General features: G+C 49.0%; 1 protein-coding gene across 6 annotated transcripts in view; it reads right to left on the reverse strand.

Moving 5' to 3' along the window:
* Window positions 1-5,101: 5,101 nt before the first annotated feature.
* The window catches only part of SMOC2 (SPARC related modular calcium binding 2), a 154,060-nt gene continuing 133,579 nt past the window's right edge, over window positions 5,102-25,582 (reverse strand). For 4 of the 6 annotated variants that reach the window (XM_027603677.2, XM_027603675.2, XM_027603676.2 and 1 more), the window contains exons 10-13: window positions 15,537-15,636; window positions 13,439-13,713; window positions 9,181-9,218; window positions 5,102-6,588 (exon numbers count right to left, since the gene is read on the reverse strand). In XM_027603677.2, coding sequence (XP_027459478.1) covers window positions 6,571-6,588; window positions 9,181-9,218; window positions 13,439-13,713; window positions 15,537-15,636 — 431 coding nt within the window. In that variant the 3' untranslated portion in view covers window positions 5,102-6,570. The remainder of the gene's footprint in view (window positions 6,589-9,180; window positions 9,219-13,438; window positions 13,714-15,536; window positions 15,637-25,582) is intronic. The other 2 variants (XM_027603678.2, XM_027603674.2) reach the window with 1 other exon arrangement.

Below are 25,582 nucleotides of genomic sequence, written 5' to 3' on the forward strand. Positions count from 1 at the left end.
TGGATTCTTGGACTTAAAGGAAGAAATCGTGGGTGGATGAATTCTTAGCAAATCTTACATATGAGGAATTCCCAAAGGCCCTTACGGGCATCTAGTGAATTACACCTGAGCCCCAGCAACACCTTGCAGGCAATCCAGACAAAAACACAAAAATAGCAACTTCTAGAAATGAAAAACAGGTGAGATTGTTCAAAATTTGGTGAAAGAAAAATCAAAGTGACTGACGAATGTGGAGAGCCGTTGCGAAGTGGGAATGATGTCACAAGATGTGACTCTGCGACAATGCGGGGTCACCGACCTTGGAGGGGGGATGACCCGCGGCAGGAAGCCGCCACACCCCTCTCACCGGGCTAGGACTTCAGTGGCTCGTGCTCGCGGAGCAGCTTCCTCTCCAGAGTTTCCAATCTTCTGTGACTACTATTTTCCTGTCTCCGGAACATATCTTGATCATTGTAATTAATGACATAGAATTTATTTCTAAATGTTTCACTCAACAGACCTACTTTCTGGGCACATATATTTGGAAAAATCAAAGATAACTACACTAAATCCCGGCAGACGGGGATGAAGCAGAGGACGTAGTCTTACCTTTATTACTGAAAATGTTTGTGGAATCCTGAGGCCATCTTGATCTGTCCACAGAGTAGTTTCTGAGAGCCTCTTTCATGTGATTATTGTGTGCTTTGAGGAATGGTACGTGTTTGAGTACAGGCTTTGCTTGGAGGACCTGACAAGACACCAGTGTCGTGCTCAGGAGGGACGCCATCACCGGGCTTCGGTGTTTCTGGTTTGCTCCAATTAAATGCTGGTACGTGAGCGGGGCTCCCAGGAAGAACTGCCTTCCAGTGCAGGCTTGAAGATTGCCATGGGCACATCCTACTTCTATTTTATCCCTCTTTCCCCAACTGGAGAAGGAGTTTAACGGGAGGCTCAGTGAGTATGTAGTCCGGTGTCAGAACGTCCGGAAGCTGCTGTCTGCAGAGACTCTTCAGATGCAACATGGGAGGGATGTCCGGTGCAGATGCCACTCCAGCTTAGACCTGCCCCGCTCTGATCAGAGCGGGACCAGCAATCAGAAATGCTGTTTTCTTTTTTAAATTGTTTTTTATTTCAGCGTAATAACACACAGTGGCATATTACCTTCAGGCATACAGCAGCGCTATCCTGCAAATCTACACATTACTCAGTGTCATCACCATATATGGACCCTTAATCTCCTCGGTGCTATTTCTTTCAACATTAAAAGAAAAACTGACTACCAAACCAAATCCCAACTCCATTTTAAAACACATTTAAATTGCTTCTTTTATCTTACTTTTTAGAAATATGTTTCTTTTATTAGAGCAAGGCTCAGTTAATAAAATTACTAGCCAAATTAGAAAGATCATTTTCTTCGATGAAAAAGTAAAAGGCTCACCATATTTTAAGTAATAAAACTGAGTTCTTCTATTATAATACTCAGAGAATCATGAATATGTACCTTTAAACTAAAACATTCAGAGTCTTACCCCAAGGCACACTTACAAGATCCTTAGAAGCAATAAAAAGGCACCTTTCCTCTTAACTACAGTAGCCACAGTTAATTGAAAAGGTGATATAAACACAGGCTGGTAGGGAATATAAAAATTCCATCTTTTCAACAAAGAAACAATATAGTCACTGAGCATAATTTCCACTTTAATTCAGGGAAACAGAATATTTGTTCTGAAGTTAAAAAATTCATAACAAGAAGTATAAAACCTTTCTGCTAGGAAACACACATGAATTGAATTAAGTTGTCAACTTTATCAGTACTTAACCTCCAGACGTCCAGAGAAAATAGGCAAAAAAGAAAGTATTTATTTCACGTAAAGTATATAAGACGGAATAAAGGTTATTATGGGTGTACCATTAAATATCAGAGGGTGGCTGAGGCAAACATCGCTGACGCCTTCCCCCTCGGCTTTTCCAATAGAACTCCCATTTTGTCCCCAGCGGCAAATGCACGGCTAGAAGTCTGAAGCCAGGGATGCCGAAGACAGATGTCGGCAGAAGGACACTCATGGGAAGTCTACTGGATGGGCCCAGGGAGCTGTGAATGCTACATTCAGCAGGCACAAGCCTGTGCCTGTGCCCTCCGCCCCCGCAGTGTCCACTGGCACACACGCAGATGCGGGGGCCCGGTGGCAACGTGCCGGAGCCAGCCTCACACCGGGATGGCAGAATGACCCCGAGGGGGCTGACTGCGTCAGCCTGGTCCATGTGGAATCTGTCCATCTGCTCGTGACGGGAGGAAAATGCCTCCTGCAACACCGTGACCTGGCTTTCTATTCCATTTCTTATAAATGAAGTCAAACCCCAGGATAAAATTCCCATATTTCTGTCCCGAGGGAGTTTCCCTTTGTAGGAATGACCTGCCATGTTTACCCCGATATGTGTTGCTCGGGGTTTCAGGTTCAAGTTTCCCTGTCCTTGATGCTTTTCTGAGGGGGGGATTCAGAACGCCTTGATACAAAACAGTCCTAACACATGTTTGAGTTCATAATGCCATCAACTGAACGCCTGTTTTACACCAAACAGGTCACCTTGTCAGTAAATGGTGAAGCATTCCCTTCTGTTGGTACAGTATGGTCTGTGCTCTGGCTCAGTCGGATGTGGCACACTAACACGCATCCCCTTCTGCCGCACCTGTTCAGCTGTGCCACTGGACGCTGAGCATTGCTAGCAAGAGGTGCATGTCCACTTGTGTGCTGGACTGTGGTCCAGGTGGCCGGTCTTCCCTATGTAAGTAGGGCCCGGTATCCACACCCTGCCATGGTCTCCTGGTGGGCAGCATGCCTTTCCCTGCCTTGTGACTCACTCTGAGCCATGGGATGGGCGCTGGCATGTAGACATGGGCAGACAGGTCACAAACTAAGGCCTGACTGCATTTGTGTGGTTGGGTTTATTGTGCTTCACGCACAACCATGCAGGAACATGCCCCTGATGACCGACAAGTCCCCAGAAGGTGAGGGAATGGGGCAGACCTGCACCAAGTGTGATGCATACGGGAGAATCAGGCTGAGCCCAGACTGGACTGCCAACCCCAGCCAACACAAAAAGTATAAACAGGAATAAACAGGGGCTGTTCTAAGCCCTGAGTTTTAGAGTGGCTTGCTCACAGCATATCAGTAAAGATGGCTAAAATAACTTTTTAGAGTGAAGAAATACCAAAAATGGCTAAATATCTAATTAGTTAAAAATGCTTTTTACAATTTCGGTTTATGTAGTATTGTGTGATTAGGGAGAAAACCATCATCACCATCATCACCACCATCACCATCACCATCACCATCATCACCATCATCACCACCATCACCATCACCATCATCACCATCATCATCACCATCATCACCACCATCACCACCATCATCACCATCACCATCACCACCATCACCACCATCATCACCATCACCATCATCATCATCACCACCATCATCACCCTCATCACCACCATCACCATCATCACCACCATCATCACCATCACCACCATCACCATCATCATCAGCATCATCAGCATCATCACCATCATCACCACCATCATCACCATCACCATCACCATCATCACCATCACCATCATCATCACCATTATCACCACCACCATCACCATCATCACCATTATCATCACCACCATCACCATCACCACCATCACCATCATCACCACCATCACCATCATCACCATTATCATCACCACCATCACCATCACCACCATCATCACCATCATCACCATTATCACCATCATCACCACCATCACCATCATTACCATTATCATCACCATCACCACCATCATCATCACCATCATCATCATCACCACCACCACCATCACCACCATAAGGTCCTGCCCTTAGTGCCACATGCATTCGTACATTCTGGGGCAGCTTTGTTGCTTGCATGATGTCTCTGTCTTCTTGGCAGTTTGTGATTATGTCAGTCATTTCTGCACATTGATTAAAAAAAGCTGATGCATTTCACCTGATAACTTTAAAAAATTCCAGGTGTAACATTCATGGGCCTGATGTGTAAGTCAGTCAGTACACTTCTAAAAAATCCCTAACTTGGAAGTTTTTGACAAGGATGCAGGAGACCATTTTTAAACATGAGCAGAGCTGGGGAGGGAGGCATCTATCGCTAAAAGCAGCCACACTAGGTTTGTAAAGGAAAGAGATTTCTGTTTTAGATTTTGAAATCTTTATGCTCTACAATAAGAACCGTCTGCTCCAGCCCACGCTCACCGGCTCACCACCTTCTGGGCCCACCTTGACTCTCCTGTTTGCCTGCCTTTATTTGAGCTCTTTCAGCTCCTGTGAACCCCTTATCCTCCCTGCTCCAGAACCCGGTCCAGGCCCCACCCCATCCACAAGCATTTCCTCAGGGCTGTGTTTCCCCTAGCTCCATTCCCAGCATGGTCTTGACTGCACAGCTGACTTGCTAAGATGAGTTTTAAAAGATGACTTTTCTGAGTAGAGAAAAATGTGCAAGAGTAAAAACTTATCAGAAGGGAGGAGAGAATTCTAAAGGAAGCATGACTGCTTAAGACGCTCCTGCAATGGTCCAACTAAAACGTAAGAGCCTGGCCTAGGATGGGACACCGGGCCTGGAGAGAAAGGGAGGGCCGACGGCCGCCGTCGGGTTTCTGGTTGTGGGACCGCGTGAGTGGCAACGGCTCTGAATAAGGACCTTCTTTGTTCCTTATGTTGTCTGCCGTCAGCCGTAGCACCTGGCAGTAGGAGGTGAGTGAGTCAGTCCTTGGTCAGTACTCAGTGCTCAGTCAGTACTCGGTGAGGGAGTGACTGCTTCCCATGATAGGGCCCAAAACTACATCCTGTGTGTCAGGCCCTCAGCACCGCACAAACCCACTCACATATCTTCACCCGGAGGTGCCTGCCGCCACCCTCCCTGTTTTATGGAGCAGGACTAGAGCACAAAAAGTGGAAGTAGCTTGTCCCAAGTCACACAGCTGAGGGGCAAGAGCCAGGATTCATTCACTCCAGCCCTTTGCCTCATGACGTAGACAGCTTGAAGATTCAGCAATTCTAAGAGGCTGTCTTTTGCCAGAAAGAAAACAGTAAGCAGAGTTTTGATAGCATATATTTTATTTGAATCTAAGAAAAATGATTAAATTCAAAGCTCAGAAATATAAAGGATTATCCAATAAATTTAGGATCATAGCTGCTTCTTAAACAATGATGACACACACTTAAGCTGGTTTTGTGGCTCCAAGGTTTCGGGTTTTACTTTTGCACAGTTTAAATAAGTAAGAAGCCTCATAAAATATCTTCATGCATATGCACAGAGATCATTTTACACAACGTGTGTTAGGGAATTTGGGGCCATGAAGGTTATTTGGAGCTGAAATAGCATCACTGCTTGGCCCACACAGCCCTCGGCCCATCCTCCAAATGGCTCCATCGAGCCCGGGGACGCTCGCTGGTGCCCGCTGGGTGTGCCTACAGGCCAGTCCTGCTGCTCACAGCATGGGCATTCGGCTCCTGACCCTGTTCTCACAAGCACCACTCAGGCGAAATTTCCTGAGGCCATCAGGAGAGAAGGAAGCTTGGGGCCTGCAGGCACTTGTCCTTGGCCGCCAAGATGAGCGTCCAGCGCACAGCTTATGCAGGCTGAGCCTTCTCTAAGGAGGATATCCCAAAATGGTTCAGGTGATCGTTTGACCTTCCAGTAGGCCCCAGAGTGGACCAGGGTAGGACGGGTAATGGTCATGTGTAAGAAAAGAAGCCGGGCAGACAAGCACAGACGTGGTCACACTAGGACTAAATCTACTGCCTGTTTACGCTGCCTCTGGACAGCCGGGGTAATTCTCTAAACTTTCCGGCGTGATTAATCCGAGCCCAGGGCAAAGCTCAAACAGAAGCTTGGAAAAGAAAAGCAGCACATCAAAGATAGGTGGACAAATGGTCTTTCCTACCAGGAGAGATGGCTTTCCTACTGGTTACCAGATGGCTTAGTGGTTGCGTGACTCATGGCGTGAACAAGATCTCTGGACAGCAAAACAAAACACACTAACACAAAATCCCAAGAAACAAACAAATCCATGCACTTGTTAGCGGCATGATGAGGACCGCAGCAGGTGGCAAACTTCTACGGAAGCTTCCGACATAGATTCAAAAATGCTGCGGGCACAGCGGATCTCAAAGGAAGCGAATGTGGCGTGAGTAGGAGTGACTGCCCTTGGGTGGGGAGGAAGAGGCACAGGGTTGGGACCACGGGGCCTGTGGCTAAGACTTCTACTATGTCAACATGTGTAGGATACAGAAATTAAGTTGAAAGCCATTCAAAACACATCTCCACCAAGTGCTGATTTCCAAGGTCAAAAGAGGACACATACATTGTATGTGATTAGTTTTCTGAAGCCCTTCCATTTCACAGATTAAAGCAGTCTGTTTAAATATCTCATTTCTACAAAGTGAATTTACATTTAAAGTACAAAGTGCAAATACTATGTGTTTTTGTTTTTTTGTTTTTTGTTTTTTTTTTAATTGCTTTTTGGTGAGGGAGTCTCCCACATGTCTAGGACTGCCTTGAATGTGTGAGCCACTATCCTTGCTTCCTTGGCTGAAAAAAAAAAGAAAGAAACAGAGACGTCATTAGGAAGTTTCCACAACACATCTGTGAAGACCGAGGCTTGCCTTCTGTGGATGACATAAGCCTACCTATGGTCAACAGGGCGAAAGCAATATTTTTAAAAAGACACAAAAAGAAAGAGTGCTGGTTTGATAATTTGGGGCGTGAGGATTAATAAAAACACAACGCAAACATTAACTTCCAACATTTCCCTCTGTCGCAAGTGATCAGGAATATCTGGAAAAACATACTGGCTGAGAAAATTAGCATTTGCTTTAAATATTTTAAATAGATTCAGTACATCAAATGTTCTGTGCAGTCTCCTGTCTCCTTGGATTTGTTATACAAAATAATCTTAATAATCTAATTTATGCTTCAAGTTTGATAAAGGCATCATTGATTTTTAATTTTTCTTTTCATCCGTTCCATTTACAAGTCTCTCTCTCTCTAGGAAGAAATGCAACTTGAAAAGCTTGCTAAATACTGGAATTCTGCACCCTGACTGCCAATTAAAAGTAATTTGGAATGAAAAGGAAAAGCGATCTACAATCTTCTAGATCTATTTTCCCAAGTGTACCGATTTGTATGATATCGACTGATCCCTGCTTTTGCTTCAGTATTTAAAATAATTACACTCAAACCTTTAGGAGGCTTCTGGGCTTGCTCTCCTCCCCTGACAAAGATACTAGTAGGTGCTCAGAAGAGAAAGGAGCGTATCTCCTGCATTGAGCTAATGGGAATTTCTGTTTTGATTTGTTATGGATAAAGATAAGCCATCAGCATATTCCTGGAAGTTCTGGAAGCACTTCAGAACTGTTGGAGGAGGGGCGCCTGGGTGGCTCAGTGGGTCATGTGTCTGCCTTCCGCTCAGGTCATGACCTGGGGTCCTGCGATCGAGCCCCACGTAGGGCTCCCTGTTCAGGGGTGAGTCTGCTTCTCCCTCTGCCTCTGTCCCTCCCCCCAGTTCATGCTATCTCTCACCTTTCTCTGTCAAATAAATAAATAAAATCTTAAAAAAAAAAAAAAAAAGAACGGTTGGAGGAGATGGGGCTGACATTTTAGCCCACATCCACGTTGGCGTGGGGGCACAGCTCTGGTCCCGTCTGAGTCCTGCCGGGAAAGAGAGACCTCAAGAAAGACAGCTAGCTCTCTCTGAATCAGTCCCAGCTCCTGGGCCCTCCTAGCTTCCCTTTGTTCAATGTTTCTTATCTGGTTATTCATATAGTGAAAGATTTCAGTGCTTGGTACTATGTTTTACTCTTCAAAGAAACATCCACATATCAAGGAGGGCATGTGTTGTGATGAGCACTGTGTGTGAGACGCAACTAATGAATCGTTGAGCACTACATCAAACACTAGTGATGTACTATATATTGGCTAACGGACATAAAATAAAAACAAAGAAAGAAAGAAAGATCCACGGCCTTCCGTTATTTTATCCCGTGCAAGCCACAGCTGCTTTCGCAAGGGACTTAATCCCGGGGTCACAGTTTACAGTAACGGCGGGGAAGTCAGTCTATCCATCCGGACACCATAAAAAGAGCTGGAGAAACTGTCTGGCTCCTTTTTCTGGGAAACAGCTGACGAGGGAGGCTCGTGTCTTGAACAGAGTTTACTTACGGTTGAGAGCCTGGGTGGTGATCGTCACCACTGTGTAATGACAACCACCTGCGGGCACCTCAGCTGGGGTAACAGCTTTCAGACCTGCCCGGTTCTAAAGTGTAAGTGATTTGTGGTAGGATTTAAAAGTTAAAACTGTAAACACGTGCTAAACAAAGAAAACCCTATCACACATTGTTCCTAATGAAATGGTTTTAAATTACATCCAAGGTGTGCTTTGGAGGTCTCCACTTAAACCCTACAACAAACACATGGCTCGCCTTAGGAAATGTCGACCTGACATCAAACAGGTGCAGACAAAATAAAGTACAAATTGGCGAGTGGTCCTAAGAAGGGAGGATTTTGCCTTGGCTTTGAGGGAGGGAGCAATGCATCCACTACTGTTTACCCTCTGGAAAACATTCTCGACTTTGGGTGGGTATGGCATGGGGTGCTGGGGAGAGACAGCATAATTATCTACTTTAATTGCACATGCAAAGATACGGGAGTCAGAAACACAGAAATATGTTTGTAAACACACACGGCAGGAAACTGGAAATCCCTTTTGGAGCAGAAGATTTGTCTCATTAAGATCCCCAGATGAAAAGAAAATGTTCACCTGAATGCCCTGCAATTTCCTTAACAAATTATAAGAAATAAATTGTAAATCCCTGGATAATTGTTTTAAAAAAAATTTCCACAAAACAACAGGACTTGAAATTTTTTCCAAAAATAACAAAATGATTGAAATTTCAAATAGTGAAAAACAAAAAAAAGACAAAATCTTCAAGTTGATGATTTTGATGGAATTTTGCAAGACTCTTCTTGGTCTCACAGGGGTGTGTGTATGACAGGTTGCTTCTCCTGGATGGTTTCTTTTTTGGGAAGGTACTTTACTTACCAAATCTACAGGACACTGAGTTTTCATTGTCTATAATTAAACTGGCAAATTATTAATGCTAAGGTTCAGACTATAATACTCACCTGTCTATTAGAAGCGCTTTCAGCATTAGCTCTAGGGGCTAACGGGGAAACAAAAAACAGACACTATTAAAAACCAAATACTCTCCAGCTAATGAAAGTCTCAATACAATTTTTCAGGAAGGGACCAAAATCACTTTAGGGAAGCCTCATCAACTGGCAACCTTACTGACATGAGAAAACATATACACGGAGAAACAGCACAGATCACCAGCAGCAGCTTATGTCACGGTGCCCACACTTTCTAACAGCACAAATGCTCACGTCCCGCTGTAGAAGAATGTTTCATTTTACCAAAACTTCCAAAGCACTGTCTACAAACCAGAGACCTGTCTCACCCATGCTGAACTCCCCCTGAGGACAGGAGGCCCTGGGCAGTGTGCTACCCTGGTTCTTCCACATCTTTGGGTTTTTTATTTAAATCACAAGAAACTAACATGTGTGGCTCAAAGTAATTTTTCCAAATCCTTGAGGGAGATGGAAGGTGTAGGGAGATGTGTGAGATGCATGGTGTTTGCCCCGTGGCCTCGCCACGTGGCCCGTGGTAGAAGAGCAGCCTCCCGCGGGCACTGCTGGGGTCCGACCGCTCGGCACCTGCCTTCCTCACTGGAGTCCCTCCTTCCTGCCCGCCGGCTCCTCCGTCCCTTCCTGCCCGCACCGAGTGCCACCCCCAGCAACACGGAGCCATGCGGGGCAATGTGGCCATCAGTAGAAGTAGGAGACGAACACGGAGGGGAAAGGATGAGTGTTCCTCAGCCGCCACGCGTGGCGTGGTGTTCCCGGACAGTCGGGAGTGTTTAAGCCGTTGGTAACAACGGGTCCTGAGTGGTCAGGCGACCCCACGGTCAACAGTCCGTCTGTCAGGCAGTATGTCTGGAAGGGACGCAGCTAGCGTGGCAACTTGCTCGAAAGGGAGCATTTGGTCAAAAATGAGTATTTCTTAACTGCTGAGTTTCTGTGTAACGGTCATTTTGGAGAATCATGAGGGAATGATGTCATGTTCTATGAATGTTTTTCAGAAATATTTCCTTTCCTGGTTGTATCATTTCTCCATGGTTCCAGTTATTTTTTTTTTCTTTTCTGCTTTTTTTTTTTGTAATAGTGAAAATTTAGATCAGATTTTCCAATAATGTATCTTAGTTGCAATACTTTAAACGGAAAATCTTGTGTAATATCGTAAATTAAGAATGATTAGAAAGTACATGGCTGACTCCATTAAAAACTAATAATGTATTGTATGGTGACTAACATAATAAAATAAAATTAAAATAAATAAAAGAAAGTACATGGGTTATGACCCCATCTTGTAGTGAAACGTCGTAACACACACACGTATTCGCGTACACACCCAGAAACATTTCAGGGGAAGATACAGACTTGGGTCTGATTATGTCTAAGAAAAAAGTCACATGTGATCTGTTTTTTATTTAATTTCTCTGACTTTTTTAGAATAAAACATGCACTGCTAAGTAGTGAGTAAAGATGAAGGAAACGAAAGGCACTGGTAACAGTTTGCATGTTCAGAGCACCCAAACTAACCTGAACGCTGGGGTTTCTCTGGCTTTTCACCAAAAGCAATTTCAAAGCGCACAAGGCAGGACGAAGGAACGAATTGAAAATTGAAAAGGAAAATATCAGTAGGAAAACAGAGAAATTCCTCCAGGAAAATAAGAGTTGCAAAATCCAATAATTATGAATCCAAATCCCCAATGCTCATTTTTGACCAAACTGCCACTTCTACCAAATTTTAGCTGGCTTTTTTTTTTTTTTTTGGAAGGGGGTTCATGAGCTCTCCTTGGTTGCTAATAACACTATAAAACTCAGATACATCCATTGGCATAGAGCAACCTGAGGAACCTAAGTGATGGATGTTTCTAGTGAAGGATGACGGTGTCAAGGGAGACCCTTCCCGGGCACAGGGGATGCACTCCCACCCACTCCCTGTGCTGGCCCAGTGCACAGACGTGCCCTGGACCCTCTCAGGACATGGCCAGCAGCAGACCAGCTGCACTGCCTGGAACATCTGCTGCCCTGCGAGTGGGCAGGTCCCTCAGCCTCTGTGCCAACACGCACGTCCCAGATGGGCTCCTCTGCAGACCCACACCAGCGGGGCAGCCAGCCTCCAGCCTGGAGCAGGACAGTCCCGGCCTGCAGCCTGCCTGACCCCTGAGCTACAGGAGATGCATGGCCCTGGAGGATGGGCAGCGGGGTCCGATGTCAGCCCAGCCACCGCGCAGCCCGCTGTTTCCTGCAGAATCTGAACACGCGCAGTCTCCACATTCAAGCTTGTGCTCCATGTCAGCCGGGGCCACCGAGAAGGAGCCGAGCCCAAACACCACGGTCAAGAGCTGCTATTCTCCACAGTTGCGCAGAACGCCTCCCGAGTAACCGAGGAGGTCGACTTGTCGGGAAAGGGCCTGTCTATCCCGGTGAATCCAGTCACCAGGCCGGTTCTCTCCAGAGGAGGTACACCAATCATGCTTTTACTTTCTGATGCTTTCCCAGCAGGGGCCTTGCTGACCCCGGAGTGACTGCCCCTGTCAGGGCAAGCCAGTTCCTACAGACAGCAACACTCAGCCAGGAGCAAAGCAGTCTACCCACAGCCCCACACTCAACCCCTCTGTGGGGCTCTCCCACTCTGGGCCACTAGCCCCCCACTCTCATCACCCCAGAGCAGGGACCAGGCAGCTAGCCCCCCTCCCTCATTGCCCCAGAGCAGGGACCAGACAGCTAGCCCCCCACCCCATCACCCCCAGAGCAGGGACCAGACAGCTAGCCCCCCACCCTCATCACCCCCAGAGCAGGGGCCAGACAGCTAGCCCCCCGCCCTCATCACCCCCAGAGCAGGGGCCAGACAGCTAGCCCTCCACCCTCATCGCCCCAGAGAGACAGCTAGCCCCCCTTACAACAATATGTGTTCGCCCAAACGAGGCTGTTCTCTGGGACATCATGCAGCTATGGTGTCGGTCAGGCCGCCGCTTTCTCCAGTGGAGCGGGGTTAAACTGCTGGATTCTTAGGCACCAGAGGGGCCTGAGGGACGACAGTGTCCCCAGTGCTGGCCATGACACCCGCCTGGTCTCCCTTCTGACAACCTGAGGACTGTACTCGGATGTCACTCCCACTGAGACCTCGGCTGAGCTCGGCCAGTGCCTAGTGCTGCCTCCCTGGTCCCAGGGCCACACTTGCACAAACTGTCACACCCCAAGTTGTGCTCGGGCTCCTCTCCTGTAAACTGTGAGGCCTGCAGGGGGAGCCACGCGAGCAGCCCCGTATTTTTGCCACTGGCCTCTAGATACTTCCAGGACGGCAGGAAGTGCAAGTGGTCTCCGAGATCCTGCACACAAGTCTTCCAAATAAAGCCTAAGTTTTCTAAGATTGACTTTTCACGGAGACATTGGCAAGGAGCATCTCACAATCACACAGATCTAGCCTGGAACCCACTGAGCTGGATGGTGCTGAGTGACCGTTATGACAGGAACTGGGGACGCGGGGACAAGTCAGAAGGAACTGGCCACGTGGGCCAGAGCTCGGGGCTCCGTGTTCCACGGCCGAGCCGCAGACACAGACGGCCACGCTGAGCACGATGACCTGATGCCCCAGAGTCTACTCTAACTGGGTTTCTATTTCAGAGGTGCTGTCACCAAAATCGGTAACAGAAGAACAGAATCATAAAATACCGGTGATACCGGGGACCTCTGCAAACCCTCCCCAGCACCCACGCCACACAAATGAGAAAACCGAGGCCAGCACACGCGTGCACGCTGCCTGTGGAGGATGCTGGGGTCCCGCTGTTGTAGGGTTTCTCTTGACAACAGCTGGTTCGTTGGGCCATGCCCACCTTAAAAAGAGGCACTCAACTGGTAAAGCAGCTAAAACAATGCTTTCAGCCATCAACCTGGCTGGCTGGGATAACAGGAATTATTTAACTGCCTAGAAACGGGCCTGGACGTCTGGGTGGAGTCCACACACAGGGTCCTTAAGTGAATCCCAGTGGTTCCCAGATTTGCACTTTAGACACGGGGATGGCAGAGCGTGTTTGCAAAGTTGGCCACCATGCTCAGAGCAAAGACGACACTCAGCTTCTCCCCTGTGACCCGGCTTCCTTCTGACAGGTTACCGACGGTCTGTTACTACTTCTATGGACAAATGACCTACAAGTAAGCGGCACCCTCTGACCAAAAGGACAATCGACTCAGCCAGTCGAGCAGGTGTCAAAACCTGATGCATTGCAAAGCGCAAGACAACAAGAAAGGCTCTTACTAGGGCGCTTCTTTGCGTTTGCTTTACCTTCTTCTTTCGTCACCCCGAGGCAGCCCATCAGCTCTTGCACGGAGATGGATTTGTCGTTATTCACGTCACAGTATTCGACAAACTTCTTCACACATTTTTTGGGTTTTGACTTTTTCCGAAGAAATCTCTTGAAGGGCTTAATCTCCTTCTTGCCAATGTCCCCACTGGAGTTCTTATCCAGGAGTTTGAAGTACCAGTGGACCACTCGCTCCTCCAGTGTGTGGCTGGGGTCGGGTTCGGAAAGCCTGGGAGAGCACACAGGGTCGTCAGTCACATGGGCCAGCAGCTGCCTCCCCCGGCCCTTGTCCATCTATGGAAGGCACACGGTGCCCTCCAACACTCCCAGAAGGGGTGCCCCGCTCGTCACTCCTACGGTGTTGGTGCCTAAGCCTGTGCTGGTTCACCATCCATATAGCGATTTTAAAAAATAATTTAGAGAAAGGAATTTAGTAAGAATATTTCAAGTTGGTTTCAAAATTGCAAATGGCACAATGAATTTTGCATGCTTATTACGCACTTGGTGTTGGCCGAGTCTTTAAGGAAGCCTCCTTGTCCCAGGTTCTGTGCTCCATGGAGTTGGCAGGTCAACTTGCATATCAACGCCCCCTACTAAACTCTGGGACCCCAAGGTTCCTGACTCCTTTAAATGGGATTCCCTGGCACACCATTTTATACAGTAGGGGTACTGAAAGATGCAAATAAAAATACATCTTAAAGTAGTAACTAGACATTTTCCCTTGGATTAAAAAAAAGTTTGATATTTTAAGATATAAACAAATAAAAACTCTCCTAGAAGGTCTGCTTTGAGTCAAATCTTTGAAAATGTCCCAGGTGTTAAAACGTGCCTTTGCACTAAGTGGAAGATGAACACGTGCGAGCATCTGCTGGCCCTTTCTCCACTGACGCTCCCTCTGCATCTAGATTCTACGGGCCCGGAGTAGAATGTGCTCCCCCGAGTGAGAAAACCTAACAGGTATGAGGCATCCTGATGCGACTGAGTATTTCCAGACTTTCAGAGGAGCTTCTGAGACAGCCATTCATTCACTGCCTTCAGATTAGAGCAATCTTTCCAAGAATATGTCAACTTGAAATGTAGGTCATTTTCTTTCTTTGCTTTATTAAGCTTGATTTACTGCTTGATTGTGACATTTTCTGTTAGCATTGCCTTTTTTTTCTCTTCTTGAATCTTACTCTTAAGGAAAGAGGTAGAGAGACAGACTTTAGCTGAGGAGACTAGGAAGCTTTAGATCATGCAGAAGAGACAAGACCATCAAGGCTTTGCAGGCAGGAGTGGGGAGGAAGGCCAGCGCTCTAAGGAAACAGGAAGATTCTCCCTCTGCAAAAGCCTCCTGGCAGAAAGGGATAAACTACTGCTAACTCTCAGGGGGTCCAATGCTTGCCATGCTGCGCCCAGCAGAGCTGGGAGCACCCTCCCACCTGCAGGTAGCTACAGAACAGAAGAGTCTTGGGGAACTTACAGGAGCTCAGCTCAAAACCCCAGACCTATGCATGTAGCGCATCTGCCCCGCTTCCAGAGTTTCAGGAGTCACCCTCTGAGCAGGGTCCGTGTAAATAATGCCACTGATTGTACACTTGAACCTTAAGATGGTAAATCTTACGTTATATGGGTTTTTCTACAATAAATACATAGTATGTTGACAACCTGAAATCAAACACTTTAATTCCAAGTATTAAAATCTACTCGATAGCTCTAAAATGCAGTTCTAAGGCTCGAAGCAATCGGAACAAGCCACACATTCCGTTCCTCGCCCGCCTCCTGCTGGGCCGCCACCGGCTGATGGGACCGCTGGGAATCCCAGGATCCAGCTCCTCCCACCGTGACATGGCCCTCGGCGGCTTAACGGCAGCATGGGGAAAACCTGCTGGACAAACCACCACCAAACGCATGGAGTACGTGGAAGTTCTGGGAGGGGACCCCTTTCCCAGAGCCCTGCAGCGCCCTGAGAAGCTGAGCTGCCTCCGATGCCTAACGGCTACACTGACTTCCCGCTTTCAGACACCTGGGGCTTCTTCTCAGCTCCTTGCTCCGTTGTCGAATGTAACGCACCTGCCAGAGGAAGCGGGGTCGGAGACCGCGTGGACCATGTCGGTGGACAGCGCGTCCAAAATGCTCGTCAGAAACTCATTCTTTTTGGCACCAGGACAACCTAGAAAAATAAAGGACATAAAATTTTTTTCATATTTCACGAGCACATTGTAATACACATATTGATTTGGATCATAATTTTTTTTAAGATTTATTTACTTGAGAGAGAGTGAGTGCACGCGTAGGCATTTGAGTGTGGGGAGGTGCAGAGGGAGAGGGAGAGAGTCCCCAAGCAGACTTCCTGTTGAGCGCAGAGCCCAGCCTCGATCTCAAGACCCATGAGATCATGACCTGAGCCAAAACCAAGAGTCGGACGCTTAACCAATTGAACCACCAGGCGCCCTTTTTGGATCATAATTACTGTAAATGACAGGACCTAACACTCAATACATCACGACATGGGACGAAGAGATTCGCAGGCGCTAATCATCAGAGCAGTCGTTTCTGGGGGGTGCTATGACTAGCCAACGTTACATCTGGGGTCCTGGCGCTTGGAGGCCTCAGGAGGCACCCCGGGGTCACACTGCTGGAGCAGGGTGAGGCTGAGTCCTCTCCGGGTGCGCCAGAGTCCAGGGACTGCACAGGTTCAAGAGTATCTGAGTTCGTGGGACGCTCAGCTTCCTACAACATACTTTACCTGCAAGACACCACCTGGCTGGCAACCCCTCTTTCCCACACACATGCCGCCAGGACGCCCCAAACTCCACACCGCGAATGCCATTCCCCGCCCCGTTTCAGGAGGAGGACAAGAAGGGCAGGAGCAGGGCTGTCTTCTCTGGACTCGGGCGGACGGGGCCCGGGTGGGACGGGGCTGCCACATCACAGCAGGCTGGTCATTCACATACCAACATGCTACATGGTCACGTCCGCTCTGGTTTCATCAATTTCCTTCTGACACTTGAGTTTTTGTTATGATTATGCAAGTACTTGTTAGCTGCCAATAGCAGGAATCTATTTACATCGGTTCCCACTTCATTAAGTACACATATCAGAAAACAGATGCGAGTCCTCACCGGGGAGAGGAAGCCTGGCGAAGCAAAGCTATGCTTTCCCCTCTGATCCAGCTGAAAAGGTGGATTCTGCTCTATGGGGAAAATGCACACTATTGGGAGAATGTTGTTTTCTAAGAAAAAAAAAATGGTCTACTTAGTTCTTCCCTCGGGGAGGCTGCGGGTGTGTCGCTCGGGATCCGGAAACCTGGGGAACCTCCTGCAGCCGCCCGCACTCCGGGCGGGAGAGGACAGCGGCCTCACCAGAGGCCGTCAGGGGCAGCGACTCTGCGAGCGGCAGGACCAGTGGCTGTCAGAACATAGAGGACCCAGGAGCATGCCGGCGGGGGCGGGGGGGCTGCTGCACAGGAGAACCCCTCCAGCCCAGACAGGCACCCACGGGCAGGAGCTTCCAAGGGTGTGCACGACTGACCGGCCCCAATGTCTCCTGCGCCCACGGAGGCGGATCCCTGTGATCTCCAGAGAGCCCATTAGCCTCAATACACCCAGGGAGGGATGAGCTGGGGTGAAGAAGATCCTGGATTTCTGGGAAAAGCCTGGCATGTTGAATTGTGCTCAGCACGAGCACGGTGCATATATTCTGCGTGGAGAGCTTGACCTCGGTGGGGACACAACCAGGTCGTTGTTTTGCTGTTGACTTAACCGTATTCTCTAAATGAAGTAAAGCAGTGCACAGTTTCTAATTGGAAATGACACCTACTGTCAGGAAACAGGACTGAGGGCCTGCGGAAGCTTTAGAATTCTTTAATACACAAAGGAGTTAACATAAAAGCTTAATTTACTTCTAAAACAAGAAATATTAAATCAATCCTGCTAAAGATCTTTCTTACTGTTCCATAAAACAGACTGAGTTGCACTGGTCTTCCTGCGTAGGTAGGGACCGTATTTTGCCATTGAGACATACTTTGGTCCAAAAAAGAACACTTTCCATTTTTATGTGGAAAGACGTTGAACTTCCTTTTAAATAAAGAAAATAAATCAAAACTGAGTTCGTCTCAGACAGACAAAGCCACCTCCCCTGCAAGGCCTTCCTCACGGCGAATCCCATCCCCCATCTGCGTCTCCCGCGTGGGTAGGCATCAGCAGGGACTGCACACACAGGTCCCCTCGCGGGGTGCATTCTGGCCACACCACGGCGCTCACCTCACAGAGGGTTGTTGAGACCCCGGTGAAGGTGCTGGGCCCAATCAAACCAGACGGAGCCAGCGTCCCAAGTCCTGGCCCGACCCAGCGGGACCACGGGATCCTGATTTACCCCGGACTTTGGAAGCACCGTGGCTACCACTCTAAGGATCATGGGGGTGCCGTGTTCAAATCAGTGGGGAAGGTGGGGCTCGCCACCACCAGGGTTTGGGGAACAGAGTCCCACAGGCCCTGCAGGTCAAGGGTCGGGTGAGCTACAGGTCAGTTGGCCTGAGGGGCGGGGGTGGGGAGGCAGCCGGGGAGAGGGGCCCGGCCTCTGTTGACTGTCCCTGTCCAGCCTCCACCACCGTGTTCAGTGACGACGTTTGAGAGGACTCTCCTCCTGGATGGAGAGGAGATTCCTCATTCTATTCACCCTGGAGTGCTCTTCGTCCCTGCACGATGGGGACTGTAGCTCAAAGCTATTTCCAAGACAAAAAGGCAAATGAAAATGTAAAATGAAAAGAAATCAGAAGAAAAAAGTTCAGAACTCTTTGAGGGACTTTTCACCCCATGGGAAGTGACATGGACCAGGTCTCGAAAATGTACAAAAGCAGCCCCAGGCCTGGGCAGGAGGGAGCCCACCCCCAAGCCACGGGGGCTTCTCCCACACCCCCGCCTCCGTTCCCTCGGCCGCTGCTCAGGGGGCACACAGACCTTCTCGGGGCCTGCAGACCTGCTTGCTCACCCTGGCCTCTGGGGCCTTTGGCGGGGGGCGCCACGTGCCGACAGGACGGCCGCCCGACGATGAGGCAGGGCCCTCACTGCACGGCTCTCTTCCTTCTCTCCCTGCACAGCTGCTCCCAGGGTGGCTCCACGGCCCCCCTAAAGCTTGTGTTGTTAAAAGCACAGCCTGCAGGCTCCGATGTAACACCAAGTCACTGTTTATGTGGGGACAGCTGTCCGTAGAGCACGCTCTCCAGCTGAGTGCGAGTGGCCCTCAGAAGCCTCAGCCCTGGGGGCACGGCACAGGGGCGGCCCCCCAGGAACTCAGGCACGGCGAGCCTCACAGCCACTTGGAGACGCATGTGTAGGGAGAGAGGAAAGCAGACTGCGCTTCCCAAAGCTACAAGCAGAATTGCTACACCAATTTATTTACAAGTCTGTGGCAAAATCAAGCATGTCGCTTAGCCTGAAGATGCTCTGTTGATCCCATTTAGCTGCAGAATCCAAGCAAAATCCTTGGCACCCAATTAGATTTCCATGAAAACACCTGAGCACTAATCCTGGTTTGGGGCCACAGTGTGGATGCTAGACTGTCCAGCAGCCGCCGTCACCGGTCTCCACGGTGGCCGTGCAGCACTCCGGGGGTTTCCAGGCTGCGGACGGGCTCAGCCGGCTGCCTCTGCCCACCCTGCGCGCCACGGGCTCTCAGGAGCCTGCTGTAGATTGTGACGTTTTAAAAATCATTTTACTTGCTGTCTCTCAAGATGAACGTGTTTCTCACCTTCTATGAAATGTCCTTATTTTTAAAAACAGAAGCTTTTTGTCTAGAAATTAGTTTCTTCTTTTCCCTTTTTCCTTCAAACAGACCTTGATGCATCTTCAGGACATCTCCCACAATTACATCAGAGAATCGCTCTCTGAATGAAAGCCAGCGTCCCCTTCCTTCCCGTCACCTGGCACGCTCGGAATGGCCGCTGAGTGGCGAATGAGGGCCATTTCCTCAGACTTCCATCAAAAGGAAGCATTATGTGGAGATAATCCATATTTGAGGACCCACGTCAGCCAACACTGACCCACGGGTGTGGTCTGACCACTGACCAACAGGTGATCACGTGGGCTCCCCGGCCACGGAAATGGGAAGGGGGCCAGGCCCCACGCCTGGGTCCTGCATTTCAGTGTAAGTGGCCTTGTGGGGTGGGGTGTCAGGGGCACCGACACTAACTAATCAGCTTTCAAGCATCTATAAATTTTTGGCTGCGTGGTTGCAGGTTCGTTATTTCACATGCACAGGGAACGGATGCAGGTGATCATTTATAAAAACAAGAAATAAGGTTGCTTTGATACTCATTGTTGAAAACGCAAAATCTGGCAGAGAGAAGAAAGAAACGTCTAGAGCAGCCAAACAACACGACTGCTCAAGTAAAACCACCCAAGACACGAAGATGTGAGAGCAGAGACGCTCTGAATCCACGGCACTGCACCGATTACAGACACCACACCCTTCTTGCGCACAGCCCAGGTCTTGGCAGGAGCCGGAGCGTCTGCAACAAAGCAGCGACCCAGAGCACAGTAGGACGGGCGCGGATCCCCGAGCCTTGCGGGGTGCCGGGAGCCACAGGAAGAAGCTTGAGGGGATCTGTAGGTTGTTGCAATCTGACTTCCAGTCTCTGAGTGTCCTGTGAGCACTGTGGGGGCCCAGGGGAGCCGGGCTCCGCCTGCGGTCCAGGGACGGGCTTCCTGAGACAGACAGGGCACGGGGGCTCGGAGGCCTCCGGGGATGAGCTCAGGGGGAATTGGGGAGGATGTAGCACTCTGGGGGTTTCCAGCCTGGGTTAAATCAGGCCAGCAAGTACGCGGAAAGCGTCCTCTGCAAGACGCGGGCTTCCGTTCACTCTTCGAAGCCCACTGTGGTGGAGCCGCAGGAGGAAGCCACGGTCCAAGCTGGCTCGGGGTCTGAGTGCCCCTTCAAGATGACAGTGTCAGAGGCCCGGGGCTCCCGCCCCCAAGAAGCCCATCCTCCTTAAGCCTCTTGTGAGGCTCAAGCCTACTCACAGTTTTTAGAACCCATACTGGAGACTATCAGTGAGGGTCCACGCTCAAATAAAAGCTTTCAGGAAAAAGCAGGAAACTTTGCAATTTTAGGATTAAAAAAAAAAAAATCTCGACTGTAGTGTACTGACTCTAGTTTTTCTATCTTTCCTGTATTTTACATATTTTATATACTTATTTCCATATTTCCTTACTTTCAACTTTTTTTCATTATTCTAAACAGAGAGGCTCACAGGCTCGTGACTGGGCTCTGATCAGTTAACAGTAACACACGTCAGAAATCAGCGTTGGACTGGAAGCCAGGGCCCGCGGGACTCTGGAATCACTCCCGTGAAGATGCGCAGAGAGCCGCCACCCATTAGGGGCCCTCCCCATCCCATCCTCGCCATTAAAGGGCTGGGCTGCGGAGGCCCTGGGGGTCCCTTGGCCTGTGACCTTCCAGAAATTCTTGGCCTTTGATTTTAATTCTCTCTTGGTTAGGTTGAGTCCATAATGTGCACTAGGAATTTGGAGTAGTTGATAAGTTAATTATGAATATTTATCTTAAAGACAAATGTTTACGGTTCCCAAATCTTCCTACGTTTCTTGAGGACAGTGCTATGTCACCATTCACTCAATCACTATCTGCTAACCATATGTTTGGTGCCAAGTGCCGTCTTTACCCTCAAGGAGCTCATAAAACGAAGTGTGGGCGAGCACACACGGGTGTTCTCGGTGGACTGAGTAATAAGGTGCACACCATTTCCATAGTCCTACCTTCAGGGGATGGCCCCACCACCTGCCGTGGAACTGGACGCGTCTGTTTCTATGTTTCAATGTCTGATAAATATTTTCACCAAGTATTAGGATTATCTTTATTGTCCTTTAGAGGCTTTCCTGGCTGAAGGCATGCTATTCTCTCTCCCAGTGTCACTCAGGAGAACAAAACAACTGCTTTCGGTTGAATTTTTTCCTGAGCAAAAATTTGTTGATGTTCCCAAACTGACAACAACATTTTTAAGACCACGGAAAATAAATAACTGTCCAATGTTTACTCTCAAAGCCTCTGAATCCCTACGGACTTCAGAAAGCCATCCTCACCCTCGTGGGCATGTGACCCAACATCACACAACGGCCCCCCTTAACCCCAGCTCCTTAAAATTGAATGACAAAGCCTCCACAGGAAAGAGAAGCTCAGAATCAACACGGAGTCAACGTCCAACCAGAACGAACTCCAACCACACGCCCATGGCTCGTATGCCCTTTGGAAATCATGGTCCTTGGTGAATAAGCATCATGTGTGTCCACATGAAACGATTTTGATACTCTACCGTGTGCAGAGCGTCACTTCCTGTGTTTGAATCTGATTTAATTCACTGTCACACCCTCCACGAAGGGATCGCATTCACTGGCTTGCATTTCTAAGACTATTTCTGAAATATTTCTGGAGATAAGACTACCTTCCTCTAGAAGCTAAGCCATGCTTGTCGCCATAAATGTAGCTGTGATCTTGAGGTCCACTATTACTACCACAAACCCAGAGGTAACAACAGCGCAGCCACGGGTCTGAGCTTCCGCCTGGCAGACAGCACCTTAAGAGCATGTACCTGTGACCCGTCCAACATGGTCAAACACGATGCCCTCTGAGTGAAGAGTGACGTGTCCTTCTGGGGCTACTCAACCAGGCAGAGACCGGGCCAGGAGGACGGTGACCCAGGCTGTGGGATGGGTCCGCTTTGTTTGCTCCCAGAGCAGGGCACACACCCCCAGCTGGCTGACATTCTGAGAGGCAGCCGTCCCCCATCTGATAGCCTGGCATCCTCCTGGTCCAGGGCTGGAGGGAAGGAGCAAGCAGCTCACTCCGGGCTCAGCAACAGGACAAACGTGCACCTCGTGGACGGTCCAGGAACAGTTGGACTCTATCCAGGGGTTCAGGCACAGACTCGCTTTCCTCTATTTTTTAACAGATGCAATTAAAGGAATGCTTTCCATTCATACAGAGAAAGCTTCCTTTCAAACTACTAGCTCCTTTAATTTTACTTCCAATAGTTCACTCTACAGTGTTATTGCTTTCATATCCATTGTGAGGAATTTAAGAAGGAACACAGGCTTGACAATAGGATACACCGCCCATATATTTTAAAATCGAAACCTGTGCAAACCCTTCCTTCACCATCATAAAAAAATAAGCTTCCAATCTATGATGTGCTCGTAAATTATATTTTATAGCACCAATGACCTTGACTGGATTGCAAATGGAGTTCCCTGTCACTCAACTCTTAACATAATGTCTGGTGACAGATAACTCCTGCTACCTCCGTGATAACTGGCACGGGAGCCGGGCTAAGTGCTGGTGACGGCAGGTGAGGTCACCAGACTCGGCCCTTCTCCCGGCTTCCTGGGGCGCAGCAGCATCGGGGCACTTCCCGTCTCCGAAACAAGCAACAGAGCCGTGACTGCCCCACAGCCTTTGAGATCAAACATGACAGAGCCCGTTCTGTAAAACCATGATAGAATCACGTTCAAATAATGCTCGGAAACCAACTGAAAGCTACACACACTTCTTAAAGAGGTGAGGGAAAGCAGAGGCAAGGCCGACCGGTGCCTGGAACTCCGGGAGGCTCAGCCCAAGAGGGCGCCGCTCTGACAGGCTGCGTGGGAGATGTTCCCCGGGGCCTCGGGAAACCAGCCGCCCTCCCTTCCAGAACGAGGTGAGGGGCAGCACTCTGAGAGCCCCGCTGAGAATCTTCCAGTCCCCGCGGCCACCCGCCTGCCAGCGTCATCACCGCCCAAATGTTCCCCAGCAGGAGCGCGTTGGGGGCACACCAGGCTCAGACCCCCGGCCCCAGCAGGAACGGGTGGGGGGCACACCAGGCTCAGACCCCCGGCCCCAGCAGGAACGGGTGGGGGGCACACCGGGCTCAGACCCCCGGCTCCAGCAGGAACGGGTGGGGGACACACCGGGGTCCGGACCCCCCACCTGCCTGCAGAGCCCACGGCTGGAATGGCTGTACTCCCTTCACAGAGAAGCTCTACACGGCCCTGACCCGAGGACATCGCAGATCTGGGAACTCGCTCCCACACCTTGGCCCTTGCTGCTTGCTTCACCCGGCTGCCCAGCATCCACCTCCCTCACAGGGCCAGGCTACTGTCCCGGCGCGGACTCGCCTCCCACTGGCTTCCACGCAAGCGGCTGGGTGCTCCTGCTGAAACATCCTGGGCACCGTCTCTGGTTTGGTGTAGTTCTTAAACTATTACTGAATCTATCACGTTTGGTTTTTCCCTTTCCTTAATAGAGTCCACGTGCATGCGGACGAGGGCCCCGTGTCTGTATCACTGTGACCCCGAGGCCATGCCTCAGAGCAGCGGTGAACACACAGACCACTTAACTAAGGACCTCCTTCTGGGGTTCACCTTCCTGTTGTTTCTGAGATGTGCAGTTTGTCCCCAGAAATGAAGACATGGATCAAACTCTCTGGGGCACGTGTGAGATGGTTTCTGAAGTTTTCAAATATCAAAAGACTTCCTATGTCTGCATTCCTCAATGTCCAAATGATTATCTGAACACAGCATGTGTCCCAGAGCCCATTTCCCACGTCATGACACCCTCTGATGCCCACAGAGAACAGACGCACAAGGGAAAACTCTCCAGAGGAGACAAATGACATCATTCCGACTTAGGTTCTCCAAAGAGCAGAGGGAATTGGATTGGCCTGGTTGCTCACCAACACACTCAGAATAAAAGAGAGAGCTCCTCGTTCCAAGCAGCCTCCGTTCCAAGGGGAAGCTGGAACTGAAAGGTCAGCCCCTCCAGGCTTCGCTTTGGGCCACTTTTTCTCATTTCCAACGAAGATAAGGTAACCTCTGCTCAAGTGAAAGAGGTCAGTGACTTGCCGCTTTGGGGTCAAGGCGTTAAGTCAGTGGACTAGAGTCAATGTCTGTGAGCTCTGTGGGGCGTGCCCCAAGACCCTGCCTTTAGCTTTCTCATTTTCAAAAACCCTTGCAAAGGCATGAATGAAGAAAGACACGAATGTTCTGCGTATCAAACTTGGAAGTGCACAAAAACGAGGATGGGCTGTAATAGGCTCGACAGGAGAATTTTTAAAATCCTGATTCAAAACTATCATGGTGTCTGGACATGGAGTCAACACCAAACAAAACATGACAAAGTGGAAGCCTTTCGGTTTGACTGTGCAAATGCGGGACGTACAGCGTTTAAGACAACTGACATTCACTGATTCTAAAACGTTCAGTAAAAGGCAAATGACTACACAACCTTACCTCTTACCCACCAGCCCGCACGCAAGAGCCTTCCATTCAGCAAGGAACAAAGGGAGAGCACGAGAGATTAGAGATCATTTCTACGCCTGACTTTCAGTTTCATACTTTTAAAAAGAGTATCTTGCAAATAAATTGTCAAGGATTGACGTTATTGACATCTGTCACAGTTACCTTGCAAACAATCTGTTCTCGTGCATAGAGGCAGTTTTCAGGAATCGATCTAGTTAAGGGAGTACTGGCCATTGGGAGGGAATAGGGGATATTACTTCTTGTGTGCCTGAGTTAAGTCACTGTTAACCAACTCAACCAACCACTCACCAACCAGGTGCCACAAAGTCTCCTATCATTTCAAGGATTCAGACAATGATGTCTTAAGATTCTAGAATGATTATTTAACTTCATATTTAGAAAGCATCCAGTCTGGAGATGCTGAGAGGGGAAATATGTTCACTCATGGCTCTTATGATTCACATCAATCTCTTAAAATTGTGTTTGTGATCCAGAGTCTATTTTGGTAGCTGGTTAGAGAGCAGCTCTTTCCTCCTGCTCTGCCACCATCATCATCATCACCCCCCCAGCCAGCCGTTAGGAGCCTGCGTCAGGAGGCTGTGGTTCTAGCACAGGATTTCTGGTAAAGGGCAGAATCCTTGAAGAAAAGATTACATATATGCTTTTTACTTGGTCCCACAATCAATGACTGCAACTGGAAATATTATCTTCCATAGGAAAAAACAAAACCTAATAGTACAATGGGATATGAAAACAAAAACAAGGGAACCACACGGTTTCTGTCTTCCTTGAATATAAGCTCTTCCCAGACACGTTCTTAGGTGAATTAAT

The sequence above is a fragment of the Zalophus californianus genome, chromosome 7 (assembly GCF_009762305.2).
Source record: "Zalophus californianus isolate mZalCal1 chromosome 7, mZalCal1.pri.v2, whole genome shotgun sequence".
Lineage (NCBI taxonomy): Eukaryota > Metazoa > Chordata > Mammalia > Carnivora > Otariidae > Zalophus > Zalophus californianus.